The following is a 26,111-nucleotide window of genomic DNA, read 5'->3' on the forward strand; positions in this document are numbered from 1 at the left end:
GGCCGGCTACCACCAGCAGCATCTGAGTTGGAGATGCATGAGGCAGGCCCAGCCCAGGCTGGGTGCGAGCGCTCTCCAGAGACAGGGCCACCCACGTGCTGTAGGGGGTCACCAGGACCACTGCTGCTTAGGATTCCCAACCCTGTTTGGGCAGCGCCCACCCTTTCCCTGCCCCCAGCTGGACCACCACCCCCTGCTCGGTGCTGGGCCCCAACTCCAAGAGCAGGCAGCTGGCTGCCCCCCTCATCCCCACCTTGGGACCCGCTTGCCACCCTCCAAACAGCCCTGAACAGGTGCCAGCCGAGTGCCAGACTCCACAGCAGGCACATGGGTGGGCACAGTCAGGTGACCACGAACGAGCCCACCAGGTGCCCAAAAAGATCCATGCAGACCACTTTTCAGCAAATGAGCTGATGTGGTCACGGGAATAGCAGCACCCCCAGAAGGGTCTAGAAATGACATGCTGCTACGATTCCCACCTCCCACCCCACCGCCACATGGGACAGCAGAGTGCTACTGTGACGGGTACATGTCCCTAAACAGAGGTGGAAAAGCCCCTTTCCCAGGAAGTCCAGGGGCTTCCTATCAGCACTGTTAGGGGAATGCCCCTCACCTCCCACACCCAGAACCCTGGGTGGCCCTGAAGCATGTCCCACGTGCAGTGAGGACACGGGGAGAGGTAGCAAGAGGTTCTCTGGACCAGGGCTCAAAACGGATGCACAGTCAGATCACCAGGCAGCTTTTCACAGCACCATGTGCCCAGGCCCCAACCAGCTGCACAGGGCAGACCCGTGGGGAAAGGCCCCGCCTCGGCACAGTGTGTGTGACCTGGGGCAAGTCGGTTAACCTCAAGGAGCCTCAGTTTTCTCACCTGCGGAATGGGGGCAATAATAGCACACCAGCGCCACCCTGCAGTGAGGTGGAAGAATTACCTGTTCACACACCCTCTCTCAGGTCACACAGAGAGTGTGAGCATGTGTGTCCAGTGCCCTGAGGAAAGGAACAAGACTACTTGTGTGGTGTCTCCCGTCCCTGAGGCCACCAGCCACCCCAGAGCTGGACGGGTCTCCTTTTCCATCCCCGTACCCTGGTCACAGGCAGCAGGATGTGGAGGGCAGCCATGCTGAAGGCCTGACCCTGCAAAGCACAGTCGAGGGCCAGCACAGGCTGAGCCCCCACCCAGAGCCGGGTTTCACCATCTCTTCAGGGAGGCCTGGGAGGGGACAGCTCCATCTTTAACAAGCTCCCCACGAGGTTCTGGAGCAGCTGGTCTGCAAGGCTGTGCTCAGACTTCGGGTTCTAGTTGATCAGAGCAGCGGGCTCTTCTTTGCAGGATCACTAGCTCCCCGCCTTCCCTCCCCTTCCCGCTGCCCACCCATCGCTGGGGTTCTCCCCACCTAATTAGCAGGCAAGTCAAATTCTGAGAGGACTGAATGAGTCCCTTCTGTTCCAGGGCATCCCTCACAGTGTCCCTTTGTAGCCGCCAGCCTCCTGACCCGGCCAAACTGGGTCCTCAGCTGTTTACTCTCAGGGCAATTTTGACTTTGCCTCCTAGCTCCCACCTTCGAGGCTGTGATCTGGGCCCAGTGGGGCGGCGTGGGGCAGCATTTCTCTCTGGAGAGGCGGCTGGCCACAGGCGGGGCCTGGTGCCGCAGACACCCCTGGGCTGGCTGTTTGCCGGGGGTGTGTCGACCCAAACAGGCTTGGAGGTGAGAAGGGCAGCCAGCCAGCCCAGTGAGAGGGGGACAGTCTGACAAATGGGCTCCCGCAGCTGAACACTGCACCCCCCACGGCTCCCCAAGGATGCAGAGCTCCCCACCTTGAGACAGAGCAACCTACAGAAGGCTCCACAGAGGCAAACATTCCTCCAGACCTAGGCAAGGCCCCTTCCCACCTGCAAGAGCCTGTGGCTACCCTCTCCAAAAGGCAAACTAGCGCCTCCTCTAAGAGAGGGTGACTCCATCGGGTGGGCTGGGGCTGGGGGCACAGGTAGAGGGGCAGAACAGGAGCCAGAAGTGGAAACTACCTCCTGCACCTCTGGAACAGACTGAGGCTCTGCTTACCAAGCCAGCCCGACCACTCTGGGGTTGGAGACCTCCCGCCACAGGTCGCCGCTGTGAAGCGCGCAGCACGGACTGGGCCGTCTGGGCACCAGGCTCCGCGAGGTTCAAGCCCCAGCTCCTGCTGAAGACTGACACCTGTCTGCTCTACCCGGGCCTGGGCCTGTCAACGACCAGCTCTGCGGGGCTGCTGTGGGGACCAACGACTACGGGGAGAGGCCGTGGGAGGTCTGGTTCTACGTTTTGGAATTTCCTACAAATAGCACATGGAATCACAATCGACTCTTACAAAAGTCCACTGTGCTCTGCGCACGGTCGGTCGCAAGGCTCCGGCCGGACCCCGCGGATCCTGACCCTCTTGCACCGCCCACAGTCCCGCCAGCTCTGCAGCGCGTGGACCCGGAGGCCGCCCTCCCCCTCCCGGACCTCTGGGGGCGCACGCGCAGCTCTGGGTCGCCGGGCACAAAGCTTTGTGGACAGCGCCCCCTGCCGTCCAGAAGCGCCCAGGGCTCTGCGAGTGGGTCTGGCCGAACCAAGACTGGGCACCGGGTTTTGAGGAGTCGCCCGGGGGTGCTGGATCTTGGAGGGGAGGGTCAACTCGCCACAGCCCTGTCCTTCACCCAGAGCCCGAAGCCCCCTTCCGCAGAAATGGGGCCTCCCATTTGCGAGGGACTGCCTTTGGGGGAAACTGAGTCATAAAGGATCTTAAAACCCCAGGCTGGGAATGGGAAGCTCACAAAACCTACGGCTGTTTTCTGGCTGTCTCTGCATGAAACCTGCGGGGTCCTGCGCTGAAGCCCCTCCAGGGCTGACATGGCTGCCGAGAGCGCCCCCTACCCAGCCCCAGGCTTGGTGCACCCCACTGGCTGGGCCTCAGGCTCACTGAGGCAGGCCAGGACCCCACCTCCGGAGACCAGCTCCGCCCCTCCAGGGCCACTCGCTAATGGACCTTGGCTTAATGCAACCTGCTCATTTCATTGACAGACAGGCAGCGACTTGCCTGAGGTCACACAGCCCCTCAGTAGTGGGAAGAGCAAACCCGCAGCTCTGTCAGGGAGACTGCCACCCACCCCATGCCACACAGGCAGCGGAGCAGGGAGGCTGTCACCAGCTCCCACCCAGCTCGGCCACCAGAGGCTCTGTGCACGTGGCAGGTCCCTTCCCCTCTGAGCAGAGCGGGAAAGGACTGGCAACATCCCTGCGTGGTCTGGGATCCCCAGGGCACACCCAGGGCCCCTCCCAGGCCACCCCCACGGGTCCTGCAGCTTCCTGTGCCCTTCGCATGTTTATATTGAAACTACTCTGGGAGGTCGTTACTTCCACGTCGGCACTACGTATGTGGCTGGGCACTCCGGAGCCACAAGGGCTTTGCGGAAAAAGGGGTGCTGGTGGGTCTTCCCAGCATCCTTCCCTTCCTGGGTGAGACAGGAGTTTTCATTAACGATTTGAGGGGCTGGACCAAGGAACAGGAGGAAGAAACATCTCATTTGCAAGTTAATCAGAAAAGGGCTGGGGAGGTAATAAAACTCCTCCGAGCCATTCACACATACATGGAACAGTAAAGCAGTGAGAAATATTTTAAAGAGTTTCCCCTAAACAGACTAAGCTGCCCCGGCGTATACTGCATACACTCGTGCATGTATCTGAACGGCTCCTGCTGGCATCTTTAAGAATCCATCCCCCAAGTTAGAACCAAATGGAGGTGCTTTTACACACCTGGAGCCTCTCGGCCACACTCAAGGGGAATGGAGCAGTCCCCCAGCTCCCGAGCCCTGACCACTCACCGTACCATATGGTACTTTCACTCTGTAGAAGCCATACCACAAAGCAAAAGGTTGCAGGTTCAATTCCCAGTCAGGTCACATGCCTGGGTTGCAGGCCAATGCAAGAGGCACCTGATCGATGCTTCTCTCTCCCATAGATGTTTCCCTTCCTCTCTGTCTCCTCCCTTCCCCTTTCTCTAAAAATAGTCTTTTTTAAAAAGTCACCCAAAATACCTCATTCATCAGCAAAAAAAGTTAAACACTATGAATAAGGATACTTCGATAAAAACGAGTGTTCCCCTTACCCACAGGAAATACATCCCAAGATCCCCAGTGGATGCTGGAAACTGAAGATGGTACCAAACCCTATATATACTGTTTTTCCTATACATACACGAGTTTAGTTTGTAATTTAGACACAGTAAGGTATCAACGACAATAACTAAGAAAATAGGATAATTACAACATGCTGCAATTTCGGGGCACAGGCCGAGGGCTCTGGCACAGTGGGGCCCACCCCCTGTCCACACCCTCCACCCGCCACTTCGATGCTTTTCCCACCTCAGCGGAGCCCTTCCCAGGCACCGCGTGGCCCTGACTTGCGCAGTCCGAGGTGCAATGGCAAAACCAAGCCAAATCTTTTGCCTTCCTCACCATTTCAGACACATTTGTCCTCACCGGAGATCTTGGGAACCTCAGCATACTTTTCTCTTTCTTTCTCTATTAGGTGAACTTTCTCCTTTTCACATAACGGAAGCACCTGACAGCTCCCCTGTGGTATATCCAACTTGCCGACATCACTACTCCTGCACTCGGGGGCCAGTACGTAAAGTGGGGGTGACTTGAACACACGCACTGTGACGAGGGGAAGGTAGTGTTGGGGACACTGGACAAAAAGACGATGCCCATTCAAGACGGGAAAAGGCAAAGGAGCGAGAGACTTCATCGTGCCCCTCAGAGTGGCACACAATTGAAAACCTATGAATTGTTTATTTCTGGACCCTTGGTTTAACACTTTTGGAGCAGGGTGGACCATGGGTGACACGTCACAGGCCCCCGAAACTGCAGAAAGCAACACAGCAAATAAGCAGAGGCCACCGTGGCACAACGCACAGGAAAAAGCGATCGCGCCGAGAGGGGCAAAGGGACTTTTGTAAGAGACTTTTTACCATCTCTGTACTTGTAGAGATTACCGAAGAAACTGAAACGCTCTCAGAAAACACCATTAAAGCAGGCAGAGAATAGTCTCAGTGAGCCTAAAATGTTAACCAGTAATACTGTGCTGACGGTAACAGCCCAGCAATCAGTAGACATTTTAAATATGGGCTTTATTTTAAAGAACAATTGATTGCAAATATTTTGTGCAAATTAGATCAACATTTAAAACACAGTTTGGGAATGTTTAGCAATAATTTTTTTAAGATTTTATGTATTTATATTTTAGAGAGGGGGAGGGAAAAAGGGAGAGAAACACTGATGTGTGGTTGCCTCTCATGCGCCCCCTACTGGGGACCTGGACCACAGCCCCAGTATGTGACCTGACTGGGAATCAAACCAACAACCCTCTGCTTTGCAAGCTGGCGTTCAGTCCACTGAGCCACACCAGCCAGGGCTTAAACAATAATTCTTAATTCAAAATAAGGACACTCATCCTGGTGTGGGCTAATATGAACTTTATTTCAATCTACTAGTTTATATAAGCTTAACCATTTAATCCTTCCTAAAAAACCAATGATTATAATTCAACTTCATAAGGTAAAACCAGTAAAACCAGTCTCCTATATAGCTTTTTAAACATAATACATTTACACCAGCTAGAAAACCATAAAAACGTACACAGATCATACAGGGCTTGAATAGCAGGCTGCCTACGTACAGACAGACGCATGCGCGTCGCCTCCGAAAGCTCACAAACACGCCGCATCCAGCGTCGACGCAGTTCTCTGGCACCGCAAACTGCACGGTTATGAATGTCATGACACTATGTATGGACTGAGAAATACACATATTTTTTTAAAAGTCCTTGGAGACACAGGGGAGTGCAATGTGCCTGCGTTGAGAGCAGAAACGCAGAGGCTTCTTTGTACAGGACGTCGCCGAGCGACCTGTCCCCAGCTGGCCACCAGGCCCCACGGAGAGCAGGGCTGTCCTCAGAAGGACAGGATGGTCTTGTTGATGATTTCCACGGACTCCTGAACCTCGTCCTCCTTGATCACGAGCGGCGGGGCCAGCCTGATGATGTCGCCGTGCGTCGGCTTGGCCAGAAGCCCGTTGTCTCGAAGTCGCAGGCACACCTTCCAAGCATCGTAGTCTGAAGAGAAACAGTCAGACACGCCTGCTGGTCAGAGACCAACATTTCGACACCCCCCTCCGCCCACGAGCAGAGCAGGCCCGGCAGCGGGATTCCCACTCCCACTCCTTCCAGGAGGCAGCTTGGTGCCACGAGCTTGCTTTGTTCTAATCTTAAAAAAGAAGTTGCTTGTCAGCAAGTACATAACTGGGTTTGAATGGCACGATCAGACATACGGTTTTTGTTAAGTTTTTCATAAAAGAAAAAGCAAAAAAAAGTATGTGCTTAGACTACCATACTAATAACAGGAGGACCCAACGCAAAGAGAATCTGGGTGTGTCATATAACAAACGGGCAGGAGACGGGCAGTACCCAACACCCAGCGAGCGCCGCACACCCCTCGCACAGAGCACACCCCCAGCCCCGCAGCACGCTGCGGCCCTTCCGTGCCTGGACACCCCGGCCCACTGAGTCAGAGCTTCCAGCTGGAGTCACTTTCATGGAAGCCCCCCGGGTGTTTCCGAAAGCAGCCGAGGTTGAAATCACCGCTCTGAACGGAAGGGGTACACTCCCGCAGGGAACCCCGAAGGGTTACAAGTGAGGGGCTAAACACCCAACGGTTAACCAAGCGGCCGCTGAGGGTGCCTCCAGCATCATCCTCGCCATCCACACCATCACCGGCGCTGTCCCTACAGCTCCGCTGACCCTCCAAGTTTCACAGTGAGTGAGGACAAGGGAGCAGAGAGGACACACAGGCCGGAGCGCTCTGTGCGGACTCACGGACAGAGTTAAGTGTGGGTCTCCAAGTGCCCGTAACCAACCCAGGGCAGAATGACAAACGTCAGAGACGCACAAGACCAGCGCAAATGATTTCCATGTGCCTTCCCGCAGGAAGAGAACCACACTTTTTCAGACTAGCAGGTAAATCGGACGACCCTGGGCCTGAAAGACTCGGCCGGCAGCTGGCCAGCCCCCAGCCTCAGAGGGACCCAGTAACTAGACAAAATGCCAGGTGCGTCTGAGGCCTTCCCACACAAGTGACACCCTGAGAGGACGTGTGTCTCCGCACCTTTGGTGGCCCGGATGACGATGGCGTTCAGCAGGCCCTTGCCGCGCACCGCGGCGACGATGTCGGACGGCAGCTTCATCAGCTCGTTTCTCAGGATGGCACCCATTCTATCTGCATTTTCGGCAAGGTTTTCCTCTTCCAAAACCTACGTTTGGACAGAGCTCGCACACATGTCATGCCTGCCTCTCTCCACATTGTTCTCTGGAGGGAGATGTGGGATGCGCGCAAAGGGACAGCCTGACTGAAGACTTGAACTTCCACCTCAATTTGTCAAAACCCACACCAGTTTAATCTTCTTTAAGATTGTATTTATTTATTTTTAGAGAGGGGAAGGGAGAGAGAAGGAGGAGAGAAAACTCAGTGTGTGGTTGCCTCTTACACGCCCCCCACTGGGGACCGGGCCTGCAAGCCAGGCACGTGCCCTGACCAGGAATCGAACCAGCGACCTTTTGGTTTGCAGGCTGGCATTCCATCCACTGAGCCACACCAGCCAGGGTAGATATGTTCTTATTAGTTGAACACATCAATGGATTAAATATAGTTTAATTTTTTAACTGTAACAGTTTATTTTTTTTGCCCTTAAAAGGCCATCCTTACAAATTACATAATTGTATGCCTTTGGTAGGCACTTAAGTACTAAACGTGCAAGTGTTCAAATACATACATAGAAAACACCACACGTGCTAATAAGCTAGAGGCCAGGCAGCCAGCCCTGGTCTCAGAGAGAGCCCTGGACAGGCCCCCCAGCACTGACAGGACCAAAGCATCTGGGAACCATAGACACTGAATGCCCGCGGAGGACCTCGCCTTCTACGCCAAGGTTAAATGACTTTCTGAGAAGGCCATGCTCCTGAGACCACCCCTCTGCCCCTCATGTTCGAGGACACTGGCCAACCTCACAGCTTTTCTCCGCACGCCCTGGGTTCGAACTTCCTAGTCACTTCAGCACCACGTGCAGAATGAGCGCCGCTCGGCTGCGCCAGTCTTACCTCAAGGGCCGCGATGGCCACGCGGCAGCCCAGAGGGTTGCCCCCGTACGTTGACCCGTGCTCCCCGGGCTTGATGGTCAGCATGATGTCATCGTCACACAGGACTGCAGACACCTGAAAGACAGCGGTGAGGGCTCAGCAGACCACTTCTCAGACAAGCTGGTCTCATTCACAGCACACCAGGAACACAAAGATGCACAAAACTGATAACTTGGACATAAAGCTTCAACGAGCAGGAGCCGCACAGCAGCTGCCTTTGCTGCCAGGGACAGGCTGGGGGATGCCCCAGCGCGTCACCCGGAGCACAGCAGGCCCACTTCGACCGCACGGCACAGCCACACTCTGGAGCCAAGACACAGCTGCTCCTGGGGTAACACAAGTAACTGCTTAGAAACCGACGTTCCGCACTGTCCCTCCAAGCCCTCTAACCCAGCACAGGCGGGAGGCTCATGGGCGTGCCCGAGAACACACCCACAACAAAACACGCCGTCTGCCCGATCTGTGAGTGAACCCGCCAAGGCTCCAAACGCTTAGTAATGCTGTGCTTCTGAACCACGGGGAAGAGCAGAGGGCTCTTCAGGAATACTGTTAGGGTAAAACGCTTCCATCCAAAGCAAACGTGACAACAAATTCCAAGGCACACTCAGCTCTCCAGTTAAAAGTGACTAAGGGGTTGCCCTATGGAGGGACCTACAGCCGCTAAGTAAGACTGAGCTGTAAGCACAGCGCCGTCGTCACAGTCGGCTGATGCGGAACACATCTTAGGGACGTATTCCGTGGACGCAGGGAACAGACAGGGGGTAAGCGCCGAACTCACAGGGTACAAGCCTCCAGAAAGTGCCTTTCCAAGCAGGACCAGGTCAGGTCTGACGTTCTCGTGGTCCACGGCCAGCCACCGACCAGTTCTGGCCAGTCCTGTCTGTATTTCGTCAGCGATAAACAAAACCTGATGGAGAGCAACGTAGCCGCAGTCAGCACCAATTTCACTCCCGCAGGGAGATGGCGATCTTTCCTCCTCCCATCCCCGCACACAGGTGTGACATCTGCCCCTCCCCCAGACTTGTGAACATACTTTAATCGCCCATGCCAATAGTGCCCCGGGACAACCCTGTTAGACACACAGTGTCCCCGGGTCAGGCCACTCTCCCCGGAGGCCGGCTCTGCTCAGTCCCATGTAGTGGAAAGGCACCAGGGCCAAGTGAGGGCTCTCTCGGGGCTTCTGAATAGACCTGCTCTCCGGAAGTAAATTCATTCCCTTGCTTACTCCATGATCATTACTAAACCTTTACTGACTAAATATGTACCAGCTTGGTGGGAAGAGGAGGGGAGAACCCAAAAGCTGGCGCAGAGGACAAGGGCTGGGGAGGACTCAGAACCGGCTGCTGCAGAGCCCTAGAAAGGCCGGCGCTCTCAGAGCGATGTCTCCCCCTAGTGGAGAGCTTGGGTCGTCGTTGCACGTGTCCCATCGGCCGAACCCTAAGAGAAGCCGTGGGCAGCTGGAGAACAGGGGCTGCGGACCTGGTGCCGCGTGCAGAGCTCCCGCACGCCCTTCAGGTAGCCTGGGTCCGGAACAATGACGCCCGCTTCCCCCTGAATCGGTTCTACCATGAACCCAGCGACGTTTGGATCCTGAAGAGCACGCTACAAAAAAAGTGGGGGTGGGGAACACATTTCAGTCACTTCCGTTCTAACCTGTTTGGATTATGTGAAGTCACACAGTGCATGTACATGCTTTCCTGTTAAAAATAAATATAACATTTCTGACTGACATTCAATTACCAAAAACTCTAAGCACTTCAGCTTTAAGTTACTCTATCCTACATTTTCTAACATGCGGGAAAGTACACTGGAACCAAAAATTAGAGAAAATGGCCTTTTCAGAAACCGTTTTAGGTGAGTCTTTTTATTTTTACAAGTTTTCCAATCGTAATTTTCAAAAGCTCGCTGAAAACTTAGTAATTTATCTAGTAATTATACAGACACTCTCGAGCCAATACTTATAACAGGACAAAAATCTAAAGTGTTTAGCAGGGTGTTGGGGTGAGACCACGGAACTCAGCTCCCACACTGGACACTAACCAACCGGCACAGAAACCAGTCTGAAACCTTGGCCTACCTTAAATAAGGCAGGTTTTCACTAGTCACATCTATGTTTAATTCATACATTCTACAAATTTAAGCCCCACTGACTACGAGCTAAAGCACGCAACACCAGCGACATACCTCAAGAGCTGGCAGGTCATTGTACGGAATAATTTCGAAACCGGGCATGAACGGCCCAAACCCATCGTAACTGCTCGGGTCTGTGGAGCTGGAGATCGCAGACAGGGTTCTACCCCAGAAGTTTCCAGCTAGAAAGGAGAAATACACAGTGTTTATGTCAAACAAACACCCAAATCTAAAAAGCACGGTCCCCCCAAAAATACCTTAGGAAAGTTTGAGTTTTAAAAAACCAAGATTTTGCCCTAACTGGTATGGCTCAGTGAACTGAGTGCCCACCTGCAAACCAAAAGGTCACTGGTTCGGTTCCCAGCCAGGGCACATGCCTGGGTTGAGGGCCAGGTCACCCATAGGGGGCGCATGAGAGGCAATCACACACTGATGTTTCTCTCCCTCTCTTCCTCTCTCTAAAAATAAATAAATGAAATCTTCAAAAAAGAAAAGAAAACCCAAGGGTTTGCTTTAAAGAGCTTCCAGTGAGCTTCCCTTGGTTACAACAAGTCTGATGTCAAACACCAGGGGTCCCAAGACCACCGAGGTCTGGCCTTGGAACCACTACTTCAGGCCCCGATCTTCTGAACTCTCAACTGCAATGCGGACCCCTGAGGGCAGACGGCTGCCCCCCACCCCCCGTCACCAACCCAAACCCTAGCCAGAGACACGCAACTCCTGTTTTTCTAGAGACAGCGCACCCACGGAAGTGAAGTAAAAATAACACCCTTCATAGAGAATTAGCAATTTTCCTTTAAAAAAGTCCACTTCTATGGGCTAACTAGTCTACAGAATGAATTTTACATTTAATTGGGGGGAAATGTCCTCGGGCGATCCAAGCACTTTCGGTTTTGCCTTCCTGGGAACTGTAATCTCCTACGTGCCGATGACAGACCTCTGCCTCTGCACACAAACACTTTTCACCCACTGACTCATTTCATCGGTGACCCCTATCGAGGACCTGCTCCCTGAGGGCACCGTGCGCTTGGAGATGGAAAGATAGAATGGTGACCAGGATTGACAAGTTCCCAGGGAGAAACACTGTCACACAGAGCAAATGTGTGCGGTCATTTCCACTGGGTTAAATTCAAAGAGGGAAGAACAACATTATAGAATAAGAGAGACTTGCAAGTTCTCCCACTTTTTTAAAAATTATCTTCCCATCACCAACTCAATTAACCCACTACTGAATCGCTATATTTTGGCTTCATAGCATCTCTAAACACCACTCTTGCAAAGTGTCTCACCTACGAGTAACCCCCCCTTCACCGGTCCACAAGCGGCACACACTGACTCTGACCAGGCTTGTACAGAGAAAATGCGCGCCCTGGACGTAAACCTGTTTGCTCTTCCCGTCCAGCCTCAGGAGCTTCAGGAGTCTCATCCTTCAGCCTCACCCTGCAGTGTCAAGGACTGACCACTAGGGGCAGCCTTCAGCCTCCGGGTGAAAACAGCTTTGCTAATGTAAGAGATGGGATACGGTTGGTAAGAATAAAAATCACCAGAAAGGCCATTTTGGGTCAGAAGAGACAGTTATGTTGTCCTACAACTAAGGTGCAAGGTTCCAAAATGGCAGGTCACAGAGCTGGGCAAAGATATCTCCTTCCGTAGAAATCTGTCACCCCAATACCAACTGCCGCAGGCCACCAGCTGAACTCCGGATTTCTATCACGTTGCGGGGTTTGTAATTTCGCTGCTGCACGTGCTCACATGGCAAAGCATCTCATGACTGACTATTACAAGAGTGAGCTTTGACCGTGTGCAGCGACAAGTTTATCCATGTTTTGTTTTTAGAAATTAAAATCGAAGCTTTAAAAAATGTCACAGGCTATACCAATGAACATGATGCCCAAAGTCAGCTTGAGCTTGCGTCACCACAAGCAACCGCTGCGTCTCCCCAACCAGTGTTCAAGTCACGCCTCCCAACCCCTCCCTGCAGTGCGCCCGGCGACTCCAGCCCCCTCTCCCCACCGCTTCTAGGGACCTGATACGACAGCACATCAAATATTAAGGCTTACACTTCACATCATACCTGGGAGATGGCCCCAGTGGAACAAAACCAAGGTTAACAACCTAACAAAGACGCTCTACCATCAGACCATCTAAGTAACAAAACTGCTGCAAAAACAGATAAGCAGATGAGGAATAAATCATTGTCACTCATTTTAGAGGAGGGAGTAGGGAGTTATTTAAAAAAGAAAAATCTCATACATGAATATTTAGAAATAAACCTAAGAAAAGAAACTCTCCATTTTTATAAAACACTGAACAAATAAATAATATGTCACGTATGAAGCAAACACACAGGAAGTACTTCATCAGTAAATTAAAATGGTAAACGACACTGTGTGTCTAAATCACAGTGTCGGACGTCACACACCTGCAAAGATAATCTTCGCCTTGTACTTCGGAATGCCCTTGACGCTGTACCCCCACCTCCGAACGAGTTTGCATGCAGTCTCCCCGGCCTCCACGCCTGTCGGGAGAGAAAACGTCTCCGTTTCTGACGACATTTTAAATTGCCAGAAAACAATAAAGCTACCTCCTTAGCTCATAAAAGAAAACGAAACAGTTTACCCGTGTTCATCGGGAGAACTTTGTGGTAGTTGAACAGTTTCGTCACGTACTCTTCGTATTCACCGAGGACTGTGTTATAGAAAGCCCTGGACGTCAGGGTCAGCTTGTCGGCTTGGTCCTTCAGCGCGTCCACAATCTTCGGGTGACAGTGCCCCTGGTTGACAGCGCTGTAAGCGCTCAGGAAGTCAAAGTATTTCCTGCCTTCTACATCCCATACATAAATACCTAAAACACACAAGGAAAGATAACTGCAGAAAATCACAAAGTCCAGGACACGCTGAAAAATAATTTCAGGAAATCACAAAATCACATACAGTTCAAAGAGACTGCTAGCACTGTGGGTAAGGCATGTTTTAGTTCAAGCATAATAAACTCTGGTTCATGAAAAATTATTTTATCTGCCCAGCTTCAAACTAACATTTAACAGTATAACATAAAAAAGTTAGAACTTAAAGGGAGGAATTATACATAACATAAACATCATCATTAGTTAACTGTAACAACCAACAAAACAGGAAAAAGTACTCCTGTCATGTGTCTTATCAGGATCTAGTACCCAGCAGTCCCACAACCCAAGGAGAAGACACAACCCAATTAAAATGGGCAAAGAACTCCAGTGGGCATTTCTCCAAAGAGGAAACCACATACAAAGGAAACATACGCATGACTGACGAGCCCATAAGATGCTCAACATCACAAGTCCTTGGAGAAATGAAAGTCGAAACCACAATAGCACTGCACACCCAGTGTGATGATTACAAATTTTTTAAAAGAAAGAAAAACAAATGTTGGCAAGGATGTAGAGAAATTGGAACTCTCTTATTAAATGCTGCAGCAGCTATGGACATAGTCGGGCAGAAGAGAATTCTCTGTACAACCGTTGCAACTTTTTTTCTTTAAGTCTAAAATTACAGCAAGAAAGAAGTTAAAGGGGAAATGGTAGCAGTGTCACAGTGTTTCCCTTAAGCGTGTTACATCCCTCGCGACAAACATGGACTGAGCTGGCCTTCGCCCTCCCCGCGGCACCTGACTCAGCCGACACTCAGACACTCAGTAACTGCTGAGTTGCTGTATTGCAATACAGAAATTAAAGGCCTCTGGAGAAATGTGTACTGAGAAAATAACTGGGTTGGCCAAAAAAGTTCCTTTGGTTTTCTTCCATACGATGGCTGTAGTTGTAATTAGTTGTCTTTAACTTCATTCAAAACAGTGTTGGTAAAATGCATGTGACAGCTGCCCTATCAGCGTGCATTAAAAAAAAAACTTGTCAAAATGGGTGAATTTTTGTGTAGCCATTTTAATATTAAAGATCAAATAAAACACAGTATTTTCGGCATACTATGCTTTATTCTTTCAAGAAAGGTAAAAACGCAACTGAAATGCATGGAAAGATTTGTGCAGTGTGTGGAGAAGGTGCTGTGACTGATCGAACTTGTCAGAAGTGGTTTGCGAAGTTTGTGCTGGAGAGTCCTTGCTGGACGGTGCTCCACGGTCAGGTGGGCCAGCGGGAGTTGACAACGATCCAATCGAGACATTAATTGGAAACAGTCAATGTTACACCGCATGGGAGAGAGCCGACATACTGGAAATAGCCAAATCAATAAAGTGACTGGCGAAAATGAAAAATGTGCCTTTTATTTTAAGGAAAAACCATACAGCCTTTCTTGGCCAACCCAAAAGAAAAGCAATTTTTATCAAAGGTTTTGCAGCAAAAAAGGAGCGGTCTTGAATAACTGGAGACGTACCTTTCCCTCTCTCCAGGGCCACAGGTAAGGGATGGTAGTTGTGGGCGCCATACTTAGATTCCCGTTCAAACACGTAATCAGAGGACAAAGGGGGACCTTGAACTGTTTTCTTCGTCTCAACCGATGTAACAGAAGCCGCTGATGAGTGAACCCCCCGACGAAGCACAGCGACGGTCTGGAAACGGGCCAGTTTGGAGAACATGGCGTCCTTCAAGCAGGAATGTCTCAGATCTGTCTGAAGGAGAGAGAAGTCATAGAGGAGTCGGCGGGTGTGGACTCATTAAAGTATTACTGAGCTTTTGCCATGGTCCGCCAAGAAATCAAGAACGTGAGGACTAAAACCTCTGGGAAGCCTGGAGACAAACAAGGGGAACGAGTATACAGATATTTACGGTAAAGCCTGGCAAGCGCTACAGCCATGCGGTCTCCAGGCTACAGTCCAAGAGAATGAGAATGATTGGTTGGGGGGGTGGGGAGGTCACGGGCTTTTGCTTCTCAGGTGCACCCCTCTGTACCACCTGATGTTTTGTAATAAACACACACACGCTTGTTTTTAAGTTGTCTTAAAAACTTAGACAGTGCTGAGAGCACATCAAGGACAAGGCCCTCGCTCTGGGGGGTCAGGCAAGGCTGAACTGCAGCGGGTTAAAGGTTGGTGCCTGACCTTGGGTGGAGGAGCCCTAGAAAGGCACTTACATGTGGGGGCACCACCGCCCAGCACTCAGTGAGCAACGCTCGAAGCTTGGCTCACCCCTCTCTGACTTCACGCAGTGAACCCAGCGTGTGGGGAAGGAGCAAGTACCCAACACAATCCAGCACTCGGTTGCCACCCTTACCGAATACCCTTCCTTCCCACAGTTCAGATGGGAAGACGGATGGTTAGCCCAAGGTCCAGGGATGGTCTTCAGGGTCCAGTAAGTCCTGAAATAAAATGCAGAGCTGTATGCAGGATTGAGGAGAAGGGCCCTAAGATTTTATCTCAGAGAAGATTGTATCTCTTATATAACAAGAAAAAGTTGTATCAGAAATGTCAGACTGGACATAGCTGCTAGCGAAAACGTCTAGCTGCCCAAGACAGAACCTCCCCAAAGACTACTGCTTAGTCTGAAACACGGATTTTAACTTTATTTCTCAGGCTCTTTCTGCTCTTCTCAGTAAGAATTCATGCTTTATTTAACCACCAAAAAAAATAATTAAGCACATTAATTTTTGCCTTTGGTGAATTAGTAATAAAAGACAGCACCTCTCAAGGGTGCTAAGGGTTAAAGGTAACCTTGCCCAAACTTTTGTCACAGGTCTTAACACTTCAGGACACTCATCTTCATGCCTGACCCCTTATTAGAATCCTACAAGGCTCTTTTTTTTTAAATTTACTTCTAGAGAGTAAGGAAGGGAGGGAGAAAGAGAAAGAAACTTGATGCATCGATTGGCTCCTTCTCCCACGCCCACAACCCAGGCATGTGTCCTGACTAGGAATCGAACCCATGACATGACCTTTTGGTTCACAGGCCCGAGCTCAATCCACTGAGCCACACCAACCATGGTGCTACTAAGCTGCTTCAAAGGATAATAACTATGTCTTAAAATCCCCTTTCATCCAGAACCTAGCCCTGCTTTGGGATCCTGTCGGCTTTCCTCATCTGACCATGAATGAGGCACACGTAGACGCAGGACTCCTGAAGGAGTCAAGTTGGCAACGGGGTGAAGAAGGCCCTCAGAGACACAAACTGCCCTGTGTGGTGGCTCAGGTAGCTGGACCATCATCCCATAGATCAGAGGGTCAGAGGTTCGATTCCCGGTCAGGGCACATGCCTGGGGTGCAGGTACCATCCCAGGCTGGGGCATTCACAAAGCAGCCGATTGATGCTTCTCTCTCATCAGATGTTTTCTCTCTCTCTCTCTCTCTGTCTCTCTCTCTCTTCCCTCTCCCTTTCCCTCTCCCTCTCTCTCTCCCTAAAGTCAGTAAACATGTCCTCCAGTGAGGATTTCAAAAAAGAAGAAAAACCACCCGTCCCTAACCAAGTTGGATCTAGCTCTAAAAGGACATTAGACACAAAGTAACTAGTCTTTCTATCCAGAGTTCACTTCACTAGATTCAATGACCGTCTTGAGTGAAGATCAAGTGTACCAGTGAGAACATTCCAGACCATTATCATGCACTTAACCAAAGCCCACACTCAGGTCCTGGAGAATAGAAATTTCTATTGACAGCAAAAATTTTAACACCAAATGTTTTCAGTAACCCACATAATTAACAAAGTCCTTCTTCAAGCTACTATTTACTCCCTCCTAGCTAACCCATCCTACTTACTTTAGAACCTAAAACAGAATTTCCATAAAAGGCTGCATTTTGAAGAGTTCATTTAGGAAACACTATGAAATACTATTTTTTAAATTCACTCAAAGAAAAATCAGAGTAAACTCATCAAAAGAACACTAAAAATAATCCACTTGAGTAAATTGGGTTTTACTATATTTGTCAAATATTTACTTTTCTTGAAGTAATCATTTACAACAAATACAGTCTTTTTACAAGTCCTGCCAACAACAGTGTTTTACCTTTTTTTTTTTAATGTAATCTGGCTAAAATTCAACTGCAGTTCATCACAGCAAACACCTTAGGCACTACGATGGGAAAGGAACGGTCCCACTGCACCACAGCACCCTCCACCTGTCCCCAGGCTCCGGTCGGCTCCGCTCAGCAGGCTTTTCAAATGTATGAGACTGAGCCCACCCTCAAAACTCAAGCAAAGCCATAAAATATGCACACAAGTACCTGTGATAAAGGCAGAGTTTGAGGGGAAATACAACTAGATCTCTCTGAGGGGGGAAAATGCCTTTTAAGAATTTTTACTACGTAGCCCTGACTGGTGTGGCTCAGTGGATTGAGTGCTAGCCTGTGAACCAAAGAGTCACCAGTTGGATTCCCAGTCAGGGCAGGTCCTCAGTAGGGAGCGTGTAGAGGCAACCTCACATTGATGTTTCCTTCCCTCTCTCTCCCTCCCTTCTCCTCTCTCTAAAAATAAAAATAAAAATTTTTAAAAAATAATTTTAATATGTAAAGGTTAATGAGTTTTTGGAGGAAAGGCTATAAAATTAACTTCAAACACTATGAAAAACTGCAAACCCAAAACAATACACTTTTTAACTTAGGTCTTGTTTTTATCAAAAACAATTCTTGCCCTGGCTGATGTGGCTCAGTGGACTGAGCATGGGCTGTGAACCAAAGGGTTGCTGGTTTGATTCCCAATCTAGGGCACATGCCTGGGTTTGCAGGCCAGGTCCCCAGTGGGGGCATCGCACGAGAGGCAATCACACATTGATATTTCCCTCCTTCTCTTTCTCCCTCCCTCCCTCCCCACCTCTAAAATAAATAAAATCTTTTAAAAAAACATTCTTCTTGCATGTTTGGATCTCTTTCAGAGTCAGGAACTAGTTCTGTGAAGAAACCAGAATACTCTAATGAAAGAAGTCTTTCATTCCTTCCCTGTTTATTTCAAATGAACTAAGGAATTTGGATCACACACCTAAGAACAGCGCCAGGCTCCCACTGTGTGAACTAGTTTGCCTACAGAAACTCTTACAAAACTCTGAGAAACTGGAGATTAGTAATTTCTTCAAGTAAAGCCACTCCATTGCCAAGTCACTCTTCCTTAACCCCCCTAACTTACCACAACTTATCAAACAGGTAAAACGGAACCCTAAGAAAGTAAGAGAGGCCAGGCTGGTGCGGCTCAGTGGACTAGAAGCTCCGGCCTGTGGACTAGAAGGTCGCTGGTTCGATTCCCTGTCAAGCATGTGCCTGGGTTTCAGGCCAGGTCCCTGATAGGGAACGAGCCAGAGGCAACCACAAGTTGATGTTTCCCTCCCTCTCTCTCTCCCTCCTTTCTCCTCCAAAATAAATACCTTAAAAAAAAGGTAAGAGAGATAAGGAGTAACAACGGGAGGAGATGGCAGGTCACTGAGCAGTGTCCCATCGAAGTCTGCCTGAGAGTGCTGATGCTCAGCACCGGTAGGAAAGGAGTCCTAAAAATGCCGCCGTCAGGCTGGAAGCCCTGTGGGCCCCAGTATGGGGGGCCACACCGCCTAATGAACCTGCACGTTTCTTACTCTAAGGTAGGAGCTGCTTCCTTAATTTTTTATTCGGACAAAGGCTGGGGGAGAAAAAGAGGAAGTTAGGGGGAGAGGCGTGAAAAGCAGTTTGGCTGCGGGGCCGAGAGCCTGCACCGGAGGTCTCCATCGGCGCCCCCGCCCCTTGACAAAAGCCACCGCCTACTGAGAAGTTCCGTCGCCTGCAGTATAAACCCTCTGGGCCGACCTCGGGAACGCAGGCCCGCGGCGCCCGGAGCCCCCGCCCCACGCACAGGGGCCCAAACGCCTCCTTCCCCGAAACCCGGTGGCGTTCGAGTGGCTGGGAGCCAAGACGCAGACACCTTCGGGAGCGTGGGACCAGCGGGCGGGGGACGCAGAGGGCCCGGGCTGCGCCCGCTCTGGAAGGACAAAGTGCCACATCCACACATTCTGCCTGCTGCTTCCCGCCCTCGGCTGCAGCTCCCGGGCCCAGCGATGCAGTCCCCAGCCGCGGAGGCGGAGCCTGCCCGGTGGCCGAGGCCCAGCGCGCCCCCTCTGGCGGCTCCCTCGGAACCCGGCCCTCAGCCGCCCGCCCTCGTGGGGTACCCAGGCCCCCTTCCGAGCCCCGGCCCCGCCACACCCACGCGGATACCTGGCAGCACCTCTGAGACCTGCCCGGGACGCGCAGCTGGGACTAAACTGGAGCGGAGACGCAACGCGTCACGGAGCCTGAAGTGAGGCTCCCGCCCCGCCCCCAAGACTCCCTGGCCGCCCATTGGCTGATGTTGAGGGCTGGACCACCCCTCGCCCCGCCCGCCCCGCCAGCGCGGCCCCGCGCAGACGCGCTTGCTCTAGAGCCCGCCAGGAGGCGCGGATTCGAGCCGCGCTCGCGCATCCTGGGTCTGGCTGCCCTGGGCGGCTCCCGGGTCCTAGCGCCTGGGCGCCCACCTGGCCGGTGCCTTTCTTTCGGTCTCTCACAGCACCCCCTTTGCTGTTGGGAAAACGAGACCGGAGGGAATGAAACAGTGGTTGGACCTCCTCTGGCTCGCGGCGTTGCCTGAGCCCCCGCGTCGGGCCGGACCGCAAGCTCGACCCCCAGCCCTGCCTGACCCCCGCCCGCGGCCGTGCCAGTCCCTCGCCTCGCAGAATCTCACCTGGGGCGCCAACGTCAGCCCCACACCAGACGGGGCTTCTCCCCCTTGCCCTTGAACCCGGGTGTTCTGTGGCGCTGTTGCGCTTCTGAACTCACCCCCAGAAGTCCTCGCGGCAGCTGGAAAAACACTGCCAACTCCTCGTCGCTGCCGGTAGATGCCTAAATGATTACAATACACTCGCTGGCGCCCTCCACCCCGTTGTAACACTCAGAACTCTAAATGGAATAGTCTAGGACAATCTCATGTTGAAATCGGAAGGGACTTGGACATCATTTAGTCTACACTATTTGTTATATATTGGGTAACGGACAGGGAGAGGGCAAGCGACTTATCCAGGGTCATCCCAAAGGTGAGAGACAGCCCAGCCCTGTGTGCTAGCACACTTCTCAGAGGGCAGTCGCAGACAGCTACAGGGACAGAGGACTGAACTCAGTACCATGTTCCTTTAGACCCACGTGATTAGTCAGGGTCCCAGCCAGAACAGATGGAACGCTCCAAAAATGTAAATTCGGGGTCTGCTTGTTAAAGAAGTCATTTAAGCATGGACAGGTAAACCACAGCGGTGGAGAAGTTCATAACCTGGGGCCAGCACACCAGGGGCCATTGTCAACCCTAGACCTAAAAGGAGAGGTTTCCAAAACCCACACCCATGTGGGCCACAGTCATAGTGTCCCCTCAGGAATGGAGCTGGGCTGACAACGATTCCAACCTCTTTGGGCTGAGCCCACTAGGAAGCCAGAGACCTAGGGTGGCAGCCCTTTAAGGCCTGCAGGTCAGCCTCCTGGGACACAGACAGGGTAGGGAAGGGTGGAGAGCATATGGGGTAGGGGGACAAATGGAAGACATTTGACATATGTAACCAGATGAGCAGAAAGCAAGGACACAGCTATACGGTAAGGGTTGGGAAACGGCCTAGGCATAGAGGCAAAGCCATCAACAGCAGAGCCCAGGTCTGCAGATGTCTAGAACAAGCCTCAGAAGGGATTCAGGCCTCCTGGACTCCACCTGCCCTAGACCAAGGTCAATTACTCCACTAGTTACGGCCAGGCAGCAGCCTCAGGAGCTCAGTGAGAGTGGGCCTATGCCTTTCTTTTCTTTTTTTTTTTTTCTCTCTATCAGTCCACTACCCTGCACACAGTGTGATTAACTTCTTGGAAGTTAGCTGGTTCTGCCCAAAGGGTCAGACTAATCATTTCACCACGTTCCTACTCTACAAACCTGGGCACGTGTGTAAAGCCAAGCCAGCTCTTGGAACGATCGCAAAGCACAGCGATCCCAGCTTATGCCCTCACAAGTAGGCGTGGGTACTTCTGAGTTCACAGAGGTGTCATGGCACCCACAATGTGAGTGGCACAGTACACAAGAGTGCTTTGGGACTTACAGATAAGGTACTATTTCACAAAACTGCTTTCACATGCAAGAAAGTACTGAGAATGTCTGGGCTTTATCTCTTCTCCCTTATCAGAAAAATGCAATAGGTACAAAGACCATGATAATATTTTATAGCTTCTCTACTAGCAGTTGTTTTTTCAGCTTAACGTGACCTTGGAGATGTAGACAAGAAAGTAGCTTGTTTTCAACCACCCAATAGAGCTGCTTCATTGGCATAAATTTTATGTGTACAGTCTGGAAACATGTAAAGACAGAACATACATAACCAAGATTTTTGAGCCTCTAAAGCTATTCATAGATTCCAGTAATTAACTCTGCAGGAACCATAAAACTGAGAGATAGAGAGACTGATCCCATAGCAGATAGTCAACACCTAAATTAATTTCATCAGTTCATTCAACACATGCCCCTTGAGCCTGTGCCTGATGCCGCAAAGGGTTTCACACCAGGTACGAGCATGTGGGACTCTTTAGTAAGGAGGGAGACATTGAGGAAAAGCTCCTTCAACAGATGTGGACCAAAATCTTGCAACCTTGACCGTCTGAAAAAGCTGCCACTATATTCAAAAGTAAATAATTCTTGATTTTCTTATACAGGCAACTGTCAGTTATTCTAGGACCAGAAAAACGACTTATGGATTATGCAGGCCTCTTGCTTTGATTTCTTCCCCATCGTCCAACGTGTTGCTACTTGTTATTATTATAGCCTGCATACGCTTAAAGGAAGATCCAAGCTGACAGCCAAGGAGGAAGTCTGGTATGAGACTCAGCTAATTGGTGTTGGGTGATTTTCACCCAGCAAGAGAAAATACTTCCCCCCAGGCTATATTCTCTCTAAAAAGACGTCTTCCAACGAAAGATTCAGCACCCTACAGACTCCTGCCTCCTGCTGCTGCCACACTGGGGCAGGCAGCCATTTATATCTGGAGGAGAGTGGACCTCCTTAAGTCCAGAATGGCGGGGAGCTGGCAGGAGCAAGTGAAGCAAAGGAGTGAGGAGAATTGCAGAGGGATAGCAGTTAAGTTCTGAACTTGAGTGTGGATGGGAGATCGTAGGCAGAGATTCAGAAATGCCGCAGGCAAATTTTGGTTCTGGTAGGAGGATATGCCTGCCAGGAGTATTTATCTTCTCTCTCCTGGGAGCTGAACCTAAGAAGGTGTAGCTCCTGGCCTTCCTTCCCCACGTGACATGCTCCCCAATGCCCTGGGCCACTTAGCTCTACCTGGCCACTTGTCATGGCACTGCCCACAGTCACCTCTAGCTCTATCTATATCTCATTCTTCCCAACCAGGCTCTCAATCCTTGAAGGCCAAGCCTCTCTTGCAGGACTTTTGTGGCCTCCCAGAACCCATCAATATGTTGCTTTTAATGGGAATTATTCTTCCACATTTGTCAGTACTCATCTTTGTTCCCCTGGGCAGGAATTAGGGGCAGAGTGAGGGGCCCAGTATGAGAGGATGATCCTGGGTTTCCCAAACCTCTCTACTCCTAGAATAGTAACAGTACCCTCCCCACTCCCAGAATAGTAAAGAATAGTAACAGTAATAGTAATAGTAACATTCAAGTTAGAAGGCCCTAGGAGCTCAGGTTGAAGAAAGGAAGATGCATCATTGCTGTCCTTGCTCCTTGTCTAAGTGCCAAAGGAATGTCACCCATGCAGGATGAGTGTACAAAGTTGTATGCTGGAGAGAAGGGGCAGACCAATTCTTAGCGAGGGGCACATCTGGAACAGAGCTGGGTCCAAGGTGGGGAGCCTCTGAGAGGGCCAATGACTACAGATGGAAGACACCGTACCTGGAAGGTGGAGTGTAGACAGAACAGAAAATACCAGAAGCAGGACAGAAGCAATCCAGGCCTATCCAGCTCCCACGGCTGGAGGTGAGGTCTGCTGAAACCAACTCAACAGAACAAGTTCAAAAAGAGCCGTGGCCCGGGGAGCCAAGAAGTCAGTTAATTCTTGATACTGAAACATCATAAATATGTTACTTTGAATATACGAACTAGAGATGTATGTGCATAATAAATTTTAAAGCTGAAGAGCTTTAAAGACCTAATCTAGCTCTTTTAAAGATAGGGAAATGCAAGATTACACCGTAAAGGGCCCCAGCCAGGCCGATAAAATCGGTGATAAGGGCCAGGAAGCCAGGTGTTCTGCTCCATCACATTCTGTGCGCCAGACACTTGATCAGCAGAAAAAAATTTCAACTAGGAACCAAAAAAGGTTAAAGTAAGATCTTTTTGACAGAAAGTTAAGTAGTGAGTCAACAGCAGCATTTATTTGGAAAATATTTACACTGTTCATTAACATCAAAGTAAAATAAGAGAAACCTCAAGTACTAGTTAAATATTTGCAGTCTTATCGACTCGGAGTGTTTTGCAATGATTTTTTTATTGATTGCATGAAGGCTACCTCTGAGTGCCAAAAGTTAAAAAACTTCTGTTACTTATCTTCAGAGAACTTTAATTCTGACTCTTTTTTTGTTGTTGAACCATAGTAAAAATAACAATAAAATTAATTAATTAAAAATAACTCAAAGTCTTCTCCTAAAATTTTCTTTAAGATTTTATTATTTTGTTTTTAGAGAGAGGGGAGGGGAGGGAGGGAGGGAGGGAAACATCGATGTGTGGTTGCCTCTCACATGTCCCCTCCTGGGGACCCAGGACCACAACCCAGGCATGTGCCCTGACCGGGAATCGAACCAATGATCCCTTGGTTCACAGGCCAGCACTCAATCCACTAGCCACACCAGCCAGGGCTCTTGCAAAATTGCCATCGTAAGTAAATTGGTTTAAATCTTTTTAAATTTCAAAGTTAAAGGCTATTAAACATATATAACATGTTATTATAAATTATTTCACCTGTGTTGAAGACACCACATTTATTTTGGTCTGAACTCTGCCATGAGTGGCTCACGGTTTTGGAAAGCCCGGTCACAGACACAATGCCACTCCTGGTATTCGAGTCACCAGCGCGCCCCGCATTGGTGGCTGTCACTTCCGTGTTAGAGGTGTACGTTCTTTCCCTTTTCTTTTGACATAGATTCTCCCCCAGGAGGATTTTAATTAAAAATGAACTAAATCACCCTGGCTGGTGTGGCTCAGTGGAGAGAGCACCGGCCCGAGAATGGAAGAGTCACCCGTTCGGCTAAGGCACATGCCTGGGTTGCCAGGTCAGGCCCCGGGGTTGGGGGTGTGGGAGAAGCAACCAGTCAATACTTTTCCCCCTCTCTTCCCCCCTTCTTCTCTCTCTAAAAATAAATAAATAAATATTTTTTAAAACGAACTATATCTTTAAGTTAGGGCTGACAAATGATACTTCCCTGCCATCTCAAGTTTGATTTATTGAATTGATTCAACTAATTTACTTCTGTTTTCTGATGTCCGGATTCGTTTCAATACAGATTAAAGCAGCAAAAGACCTCGACGACATTAGTCTGCCCGTTCCCAGGTCTATCTGGAACCACGTGAGCCGGGCCGCCGAGGTCGCAAAGCAGCGTGCGGAGCTCTGAGAGAGCCCACGGTGCAATAAACTGCCGCTCCCGCCCGCGGAGCTGCGATTCTGACGAACAGATGCCCCAAAGCACCGGCATCCAGACCTACAGAAGCTGAGATGAAAGTTTCAGCAGCAAAAAATCCAGAAGTCAGTCCTGACTCCACCACTCCTCAGCTGGGCAATGAGAGATCCCCTAACCCTACCCCCTCCCCTGCCCACCCCCACCCCCGCCCCCAGCGCACTTGCCCACCTTGTGAAGCAGGCAGATCACTGACGCTCTGAAACGCCCACTCACGTCTAAGTCCCCCAGTGTCTCAAATCATGAGTGGCTTTATTATTTTCATTTACAACGGTGAGAGGAGGGTATCGTGCAAGTCCTCACCATCATATCCGGTTCGAGTCTTCCCTCTTCTACAGATTCCTATTGAAATCCGCGTGGACAGAAAGAGGCCGCGCCCCAAACCTGACAAGCTCAGGGGAGGCCTGCGTGCTGGCCTTACAAACCCAGAGACCAAAGTAACCACCTAAGAGGGTCTGCGACTCACACCTCTTAACCAAAAGCAGTTTCTTTCACGTAGGCATGTCCTAGGCTAGAACCGTCCCTGACAAAAGTCGCCCTTTACCTGGGCGGAGCCTGTCAGTTGTCTGTTTGCATCTGTGATAACACACCTTTCGAATCTCAGGTAACTTCCCTTTTCCCAACCCCCTGGGGCACAGCCGCCAGAGCTGAGACCACACACCCCCTGGTGGCTATAGTTACCTGTCAGTTGCTGAGTGTGGTATAGACGCCCTCACCCTCCTCTCTAAAGGAAGAATGTCGATATTCCTAGGACTTCCGCCAAGATGGAGGCATAGGTGGAAACACTGTGCCTTCTCCCACAACCAAGTTTGAATACAACAAAGGTTTGGAGAAACAAAGACACAACCAAAGGACAGAAAATTGAATTATACGGAAGTCCGACTACATCTAACCATTCAACGGGGACGGTAAGAGGGGCGGAGCCAGCAGCGAGCAGGGTCGGGCAGGACACGGCCCCCGACCCAGGCGCGCAGGCAGACGGGAACCAGTTGGGGTGCGGGGCAGACCTCGGGCGCATATTCGCGCACAGTGAGACAGACCACGCAGGCCCCAGGGGCCGAGGGCTGACGGCGGTGGCACACTCGCGTGCAGTGGGACGAAACACGTGGGCCCGGTGACGGCAGCAGCTGCGGCACGGGTGAGGGCCCCGGCGGCAGGCGGCAGACGGCAGACAGGATGCCATTGCTCCTCTTTGACCCCGCCCCCACATATGGCGTCA

At 50.7% G+C, this 26,111-nt stretch overlaps 1 protein-coding gene across 3 annotated transcripts; it reads right to left on the reverse strand.

Annotated features, from left to right (window-relative positions):
* Positions 1-5,476: 5,476 nt before the first annotated feature.
* On the reverse strand, positions 5,477-19,520 carry OAT (ornithine aminotransferase). Of its 3 annotated transcripts, none has more exons than XM_037051148.1 (11): positions 19,428-19,520; positions 15,541-15,625; positions 14,705-14,935; positions 12,960-13,184; positions 12,763-12,858; positions 10,395-10,522; positions 9,690-9,812; positions 8,989-9,117; positions 8,172-8,285; positions 7,183-7,327; positions 5,477-6,134 (listed from the first exon to the last, which is right to left on the reverse strand). In XM_037051148.1, exons 3-11 carry the CDS (start codon positions 14,904-14,906, stop codon positions 5,974-5,976), a joined length of 1,323 nt encoding a protein of 440 aa, XP_036907043.1. In that variant the 5' UTR covers positions 14,907-14,935; positions 15,541-15,625; positions 19,428-19,520; the 3' UTR covers positions 5,477-5,973. The 3 variants fall into 3 exon arrangements, with proteins under 3 accessions (XP_036907043.1, XP_036907042.1, XP_036907044.1); XM_037051147.1 differs by having other exon boundaries at positions 14,705-14,939; XM_037051149.1 differs by having other exon boundaries at positions 14,705-14,939; positions 19,438-19,504.
* Between the last annotated feature and the right edge of the window lie 6,591 nt (positions 19,521-26,111).

The sequence above is a fragment of the Sturnira hondurensis genome, unplaced genomic scaffold (assembly GCF_014824575.4).
Source record: "Sturnira hondurensis isolate 20B ecotype Veracruz unplaced genomic scaffold, ASM1482457v3 Scaffold0007208, whole genome shotgun sequence".
Taxonomy (NCBI): Eukaryota; Metazoa; Chordata; class Mammalia; order Chiroptera; family Phyllostomidae; genus Sturnira; species Sturnira hondurensis.

Excerpts from the sequence above, each read along its gene's own strand:
- OAT (XM_037051148.1), bottom strand. The coding sequence starts at position 14,906 with ATGTTCTCCAAACTGGCCCGTTTCCAGACCGTCGCTGTGCTTCGTCGG. Across the intron at positions 12,859-12,959 it reads AGTTCTCCCGATGAACACGG|GCGTGGAGGCCGGGGAGACT; the intron begins GTAAACTGTTTC and ends CTCTCCCGACAG. Across the intron at positions 9,118-9,689 it reads AGCTCTGCACGCGGCACCAG|GTTTTGTTTATCGCTGACGA; the intron begins GTCCGCAGCCCC and ends GCTCTCCATCAG.